The 8,097-nt window shown below is 30.5% G+C and overlaps 1 protein-coding gene across 1 annotated transcript; it reads left to right on the top strand.

Moving 5' to 3' along the window:
- The first annotated feature begins 7,245 nt into the window (after positions 1–7,245).
- On the top strand, positions 7,246–8,097 carry LOC129296208 (pathogenesis-related protein 1-like). The gene has a single exon (XM_054934802.1). The coding sequence runs from the start codon at positions 7,415–7,417 to the stop codon at positions 7,934–7,936; it is 522 nt and encodes a 173-aa protein (XP_054790777.1). The 5' UTR covers positions 7,246–7,414; the 3' UTR covers positions 7,937–8,097.

Raw genomic sequence — 8,097 nt, 5'->3', positions numbered from 1 at the left:
TGAAGTCTTCTGAGGAGAATAATATTTCAATATAAATAGCTCATACATCTCCGTCCAACATCTTATGGAAGCTTCTGGTAATCGTAAAAGCCATTGATGAGCCTCTCCTTTTAAATAGTACGGAAAGCAACGCAACTTTAAATCATCATCCGATAGATTATTTAGCGATAGTGTATCAATTATCACATAAAATTCTCATACAAAATACAAGACATCTTCAGTTCGGTGCCCATTGAAATTAGGTAGCACATTTAAGTAAATATTCTTAAATTCATAATTACGCGCTCTCATACTCAATTGGATGCATGATGGATTAGATGTGATGAATGGGCGTTGAATATCTTTAAATGTAATGGATGGCTCTAGAATAGTTTCGTCACCCATCTTTCTTCTTCTTTGAGATCTATTTTTCCTACAAAACCGTTCAATTTCTAGATTAATAGGAATCAAATTTAAATCACCAGAACTTCTCAGTTGCATAAAAATAATAATAAAAAATAAAAGGAAAAAAATTAAAATGAACTAAAAATTAAATAGTTAGTAAATTTGTGACTTCCTCGGCAACAGCGCCAAAAACTTGATCCCTCTCACAAGTGTACGAGATCATAGTAATAAATTATCCAGAGTATTTCAGGTGTCGAACCCACAGGGAAGTTACACTTTTACTAATTTAAATAATTAATAGTTCAAAAAAAATAGATAAAATGGATAAATTTGATGAAAATATAAGAAATAAAAGTAAATCAAGAAAATAATGATGATAAAAATGCAATTACTTGAAGCGTTGGGGTTTAGGATTCAGCCTATAAGTTACTAGTTTCTACCCTTTGAATTGACTCTGATCAATTATAGTGATAACTATTTCTAAAGTGTCCTAGTATTCTTTCGAATTATTAGTCCCTTTTTAATTAGTATTGAATTCATTCCCATGATACCTAAGCAACTAATTAAACCATGAAGCTATAATTTAAATCACCACAAATTTCGAGAACAATCCCTAGCCTAGTTATCTATGTTTAGTTTTCTATATCTAGGTTCTCTCTTCACTTCCTAGTCCATCAAGATTACTCATAGATTTGATTAAATGGTGGCCAGTCATTAAATCAATATAACGAACAAGAGAAATAAATATTATTGGAAAAAAACAAAAATATTCATAAATATAAATGCAAAGAGTCAAAACAAAGGAAATAAAAAACTTGAATTGAGTAGGTTTAGGAGAGGTGAAAAGAGGTGATGATAATGATGAGGGAAATTAAGAGATTATCACGATTGACAGTAAATATTATGTCATGTCAATAAAAAAAAGCTAAAATCATTCTTGGCTTGAATGATTTCACTTTTCATTAAATAAAAAAAATTTCTTGACTAGAAAATCATTTTCAGTGTGAACGATTTCTTCACAACTATAAAATCATTCTCGGTTTGAACAATTTCTAGTGTAGCATTTTGGTAAATACTTTCCACGATGTAGCATTTGGGTAATTTTTATTATTATTTATAATGTATTGGTAAAAAAAACCTGCCTTGTTTATATTGTTTCATCTTTTCAATTTCATTTTTCTTTTTTCATTTAATCATTAGCTTTTACATAAAATATTTTATATTCTAATATCTTGAAATCCCAAATTTGTAGGGTTTTTTTTTGTTTTTTAACGATTTTTCAATAAAAAAAGGTTAAAATTATACTATTTTATGGTATTTTTTATTGAAAAATTATAAAAATATAAAAAAATTATTTTAAAATTTTAAAATATTAAATTGTCTCTTATTTTATATAAAAAATAATTTTTTATAAAAAAATTTAAAAAATTTGAGCAGTGCAAATTACATTAAAGAAAGACACAGCTAAGGCACCAAGTCAAATATCATCAAGTTGTGTCATGGGGCGATGAAAATAGAAGGAATTTACTCCAGCCAATAAAAGTATCTCGTTTTCCACGCATCATCATCAGTGCACACGTCACAATTTTTTATTTTATTATCTCGCAATAATTGTTAGTTTTATGACTTTGATTTGATCCTTCAGTTTATTCAGAGACGATTGAAATTTGCTAACAGTACGTTTTTAAGTAGATTAAAATATATAATTAATTTTTTAACTTTACACAATACTTTATTTTAATCATTTAATTTTATAAAATATATTTTTAATTTTTTAATCTTAACACTATTAGTTTTATCCTAACAAATTTTTATATTAAACTTTTAAATATTAATAAAATATTTTCAAATATTAACATATTAAGTTTACTTCTTTTTAAAACAATAGTGGTTGACACAAAAAAGTTATCATTTGAAACTAATAATGTTAGGGTTAAATGATTAAAAAGATATTTTACAAAATTAAAGGATCAAATTAAAATCTTATATAAAGTTAGAAGATTAAAAATATATTTAATTTTTTTTAATAAATATAACTTTTTGCGGCTTAAATTAAATGGACTGTCCAAATATAGTAATATTACGAATCATTCTTTTTCCAAATAGAGCAGAAAATATAAATTAATCATTTAACCGATGATAAATTAATTGAAGAAAAGATGAGATTGCATATTTGAAAGAAAACTTGATTGGTTGGCCAGCTACATGAATTCTATACTGAGTTCAAAAAACAAGTGACACTGTTCACACTTATTGAATATATAGCAAACCTTATAATATGCATGTATATATTTATAACCATTAGGTAAAAGTACTGTTTTAGTTATATAATTTTACATAAAATTTGATTTTGGTCTCTTAATTTTTAAAGATATTTTTTTAGTCTTTTAACTCTAATACTGTAAGTTTCATTAATAAGAAAATTATAGATATTGAGCATTCAAATATTAACAAAATATTTTTAAATATTGATTTTGTTGGTGTGAAAGGGATTAGGCACCCTTACACACACCAGGCATGCCATTGCTCTTCTTCAAAATATCTGAATCATGATGGTGCCATAGCCACATATGTATAGTGTCATTGGATGTGCCAAAAATTATTTGTTGTGTTTTTTGTGCACGAGCGTGTCAAAACTCAAAAGAGCTCTCAATACACCGAACTTCTAAATCAAATGATGAGTTTTCAATATCCTTTATTACAATCTTCACATATGCAAAGTTCCAGGCTTCTCTACTAGCGAGAACCATCTTGGCCCTTTCTGGCCTCATGATGTTTTTTTGGGGGGGCCGGGTTGAGACCCTTTGCATGAAAGTGGGTTTTTAGTTAGATTGAAAAGCATTTGGCTGGGTCTCTCTCTCTCTCTCTCTCTCTCTCTCTCTCTCTCTTTCAGCTTTATCCGGCATGAATGCCCAAACAATTCTCTCTTTCCCCCACTCATGCTGCCTTGAGGAAAAATGAAGGAGGAAGGAATTAATGAATTTTTTTTTTTTTTGGTTAGGCGAATTATTGAATTGTTTTTTGGTAACATGAGTTGCAAGTGGGTTCTAATAACTCCTGAGCTCTTCAACGCCAAAGCCCAATGTATTTAACCCAAGATATAATCCAAGAAAGTAAGGGCCTATTTGATTTCAGTTTTTGTTTTTTATTTTTAAGAGTTATTTTATAATATAGTTTATATAATTGTTTTTAAATAAAATAAAATGAAAATATATTTGGTTAGGTTAATTTTAAAATAATTTTAGAATTAAAAAATAGGCAAATAATCATAGTTACATGTGGTTAATTATGATAGTTTATGATAGAAATTGTTCAAACAAATTATATTTTTTAATAATCAAATGTAATGTAATTTGAAAAATAGAAAAATAAAATAAAAATAATGTTAAGATGTTTTCATTTTTTTTGAATGATAACGATTTTGAAAACAATTATTCAAATGAGTTTTTTTAATTTTTTTTATTTTTAAAAATAGAAAACAGTTTTCATGAACAGAAATTAAACATACCCTAGATAATTCTTCTCTTCTGTTGGAACAAACGCCCTTTATATTTTGGGCTCAAAATTTAGCTCGGTTTCTTTTCACTATTGTTGGAATTTTTGTAGGAAGGATGAGATGATGTTTTAAAAAATCCTCAAGACTACGAATCTTATAATTAATTCTTTTGAGTATTTCCAAATCATTACTATTGACACAATTCTCCCAAATATTTTCTTTCGTTCATATTCAAATTTCCTTCTCTTCTTGAGTCTAATTTTAACTCCCAATTTTATTTTTTTGATTATTTGGGAGAATTACATTTTCTTTATACCCAAAAATAATTCTTATTTATTATTCAATTTTTTATTAATATCTTTCATCCAATGATTGATTTAAATTTTAACTCTCATTCATGCTCAGCGTATGCTTGAAAAATGATGACGTTGATCGCATTACCATCTCACACACTCACACTCACCGGTGAGAAGAGTGACCACACTCAACTGAAATGTCCTAAAAAATTACAAAATTACTTTAAAGTTTCATGCCCTTTATTAAAGTTGTCAATTATTATAAGACAGTGATTAATTATTGTTACTTAGTTGTCAATTGAATAATTCCTCTAGCAATTATTCGGCAATAATTTTTTTTAGTTAAACTATTCCACAATAATTTATAACATCAATATACCAAATTGATAGCTTTAGTACAGGATACCAGACTTTAAAGTAATTTTATCATTTCATGATATTTTCCCGTATTTAGATTACTTGTGTAGATATAAGAATAATTTCTCTAAATATTTTTCAAAACCAACACAATAACAGCGCTTCATCTTGAAAGACTTATTATTTTCTTTGGCAACTCGTATATGTTGAATATTTTGATTTGATGATAACAAAACTCAAGAAAGGGTTTTGTGCTTGTAGATTATATAATCAATTATGACAAAACTAATTCAAGAGAGCAAGGGAGCTAGAACAATAGAAGAATTAGTGTCATAAGTTTTATTTTACATTCTCTTAGTTCTTAGTGTTAAAAGAACAAGAGAGCTTGAATTTGCATTTTATGGTAAAACATTTTTGACATGCAAGTCTTAGGCTCTCACACACACTTTTGGTTTCTAAGTTTAAAAAATATCTTTGTGCATTTCATGCTTTAATCTCATCCATCCTCAGGAGTTCTAGTCTAGAAAGCATGTGATGCAGTCAAATGTTTTAGATTGTTCTTTGAGTCTTTCATGTCATATTCGTGAGTATTAAAGTAAACCTCACGAGTTATAGAGTTCCAGAATGCCTTTGATTTTGTGATGCAAAAACACACGAGTTCCAATTTGGAGCTCACGAATTTTATAACTCAAGAGAAGAGATTCCCTTTAGCTTGCTCAAAGACGCTGGCTTAAGAGTTTGGCACGCTAGTTTTAGAGTGACAGAGCGAAGCTTGGCACTAGACTCCTAGAACATGCGAGTCTCAGTTTTAAGACACACAAGTTTTAGGGTGGTAGAGAAGAGCTTGGTTCTGGAAACCTAAAATACGTGAGTTTTAGTGGTGTGACATGCAAGTTTCAAAGTGACAATGTTAAGCAAAGTTATGAAGTACCCATCCTCACAAGGACTAGATCTTATCCTCACAAGTATTAGCCTACCTATGGCAATTGAGTCATTGAACCTACTCATCCTTGCGAGTTGTAGCACACTCACATGAGTTTCAGCTTGTAACTCAATGTTGCCTTTGTTTGAGCCTTGAACACAAAAGTTAATATCTTTCATTCTAAATGTTCAAAACTTATCTAACCAACACTCACGAGTTCTAGATGTCACCTAAGTTAATCTCTTTCATTCTATGTTTTCAAGAGGTCAATCACTTCTTGTATCTATTCCTCGCATGATTTAGATAGCCTACACGTGTGTTTTAGTGTTTCCAAAGAAGCTTGTTCTTTTGCCTTCTTAAAACACGTGAGTATTAGACAATTTTCACATGTGCATTGAGCTAAGTCTTCTTGAAGCCTTTTTGCATTACTTGTCCATACAAAGATGAATCTAAAAACAAGAATTTTAGAGTTTTGACATGCATTTAATGAGTTTCGTATATAAAGTGTTTTTTTCTTAGTTTTTCATATTTACATGCAATGCAATGGCTCCAAACGGCTAGTTAAGGTCTCTAACAACTCTAATCTTCCTCACACTATAAATAGAACATCATTTAAGTGAGTGGATAATGATTTTATGATGCATTAATTGATTTCTATTATCATTTGCATAAGTTTTTGAAAAGCTATCAATTTAACAGTTTACAGGCTTTAATTGTCATATATACTCTTTGAAGGAGTTTATTTGAGTGTACTTTATTATTCTTATCATCTCTCTGAGAGAGAATTTATCAAGAAACATTTTACATTTATCCTTGAGAGAATTAAAGGAAGAGTTCCCTTGAATTAAGTTCAAAGAGAGATTTCTCTAAGTAATTGTAAGGTGTTCATTGTCTTGAAATGAGATATTACAATATGTCACAAGTGCTCAATTAAACTTGTGGTTTGTAAAATGGCAAAAATCTCAATAAATGTTCTGAGGACTAGATGTAGGCCAAGTGATTGGCCTAAACTAGCTAGGATGAATAGATCTATGCAGTCTATCTACCCTTACTCTTTACATTCAACTTTTCAAAGTTTAATAATCTCTTTTGCTTCTTGGATTTGGAAAACTTTGTTACAAAATGTTTTTAATACTTTGTTTTGATAATTGTTTTCAATATCCTTGTTTTCAATATTTACTCATCTTTGTTAGAATATTTCAAATATGTTTTTAAAAGAATATTTAAACTTCAGTCTAACTACCTTCTTGATTTTGGACACTTGGTACGTATTAACCTCAATCTTTGACTTGAAAATTCATTTATTGTTTGTTAAAATTCTTTCTTTAAGTAGCTTAACTAAACTTGTTTCAACAAACTCCTTGGTTCCTCTATTGATCAAGCTCAGTTTTGACAATAAATCTTTTATAAAATTAAAAATTTGCTTAACGCCCAGTTCACTTCCGTTTTAAGTGTTGTTGCCTGATCTTACCATGTATGGCTAGTTAAAAAAAAAAAAACAAGAAGAATGGTTATAAGAAAAACAGAAAGTGATAGAAACTTTGTATGCAAGTGAAGAATTTATTTTTAGAGGCATCGTAAAATGAATAGCTCGTGGAAAATCACTTCAAGGCTTCAAGCAGGACCCTAAAATGTCTTTACATTAATATGGGTCCCCACGGCTCTAGTGATTTTGAATTTTGGGGAGCCAATTAAAGAAAAAGATCAACAATTGATGAAACGGTCGTGATACTTTTACATGTAATTTTTATATAGAAAAATGATTTTGAATCAAGTAGACAAGTATGCCCCTTGAACCATTCAACAATGGCGGATAAAAAATCTTCAATAGTTGACGCGTGTCAAGCGGCCGATCACAATTTGCACAAAAAAAAGTAGCTGCAACACAATTGACTTCTCCATCAACAGAATTGACTTATAAACAGTTCTTCATCGAACACCTCAACGATACATCCAACAATGAAGCTATCGCCCAAACTTTCATTTCCTCTCTTCTTCTATCTCTGTGCCATGAAGGCCTATGCTCAAGACTCGCCACAAGACTATGTAAATGCTCACAACAAAGCAAGATCAGAAGTGGGTGTTCCAGACATAGTTTGGAATGATGCTATGGCAGATATGGCACAGAACTACGTCGACCAACGCCGTGGCGACTGCGAGCTGGTTCACTCCTTGGGTGCTCCGAGCATGTACGGGGAGAACCTCGCATGGAGCTCCGGCGACCAGATGATCGGCACCGACGCTGTGAAGTTGTGGGTGGATGAGAAGGCGAACTATGACTATGATAGCAACTCGTGCGTGAATGGTACGGTGTGCCGGCACTACACTCAGGTGGTTTGGAAGAGCACGGTTTATGTTGGGTGTGCTAAAGTGAGGTGCTACAATGAATCAGGCATTTTCATAGGCTGCATCTATGATCCTCCTGGAAACAGAGTTGGACAAAGACCTTTTAATAGGATTGAAGAAAATGCATTCTGCTAGTTTCCGAGTTCTGAAGGGAAAGTCATTATTAGGTAGACGATTAAATAAATGGAATAAATAATATATCTCTTATTTTGTATTAAGATAATCAAGTAGTGTCGCAGGGAGTAGTGAAATAAGAAGAAATTTAGAGGCCATAATGAAACTTTTTCCCTTTTAAA

Source organism: Prosopis cineraria, unplaced genomic scaffold, assembly GCF_029017545.1.
Source record: "Prosopis cineraria cultivar Desert tree isolate PC_DT_omini unplaced genomic scaffold, ASM2901754v1 PC281, whole genome shotgun sequence".
Taxonomy (NCBI): Eukaryota; Viridiplantae; Streptophyta; class Magnoliopsida; order Fabales; family Fabaceae; genus Prosopis; species Prosopis cineraria.
Note: the sequence above shows the minus strand (reverse complement) of the source record. Positions and strands in the feature narration are given on the sequence as shown.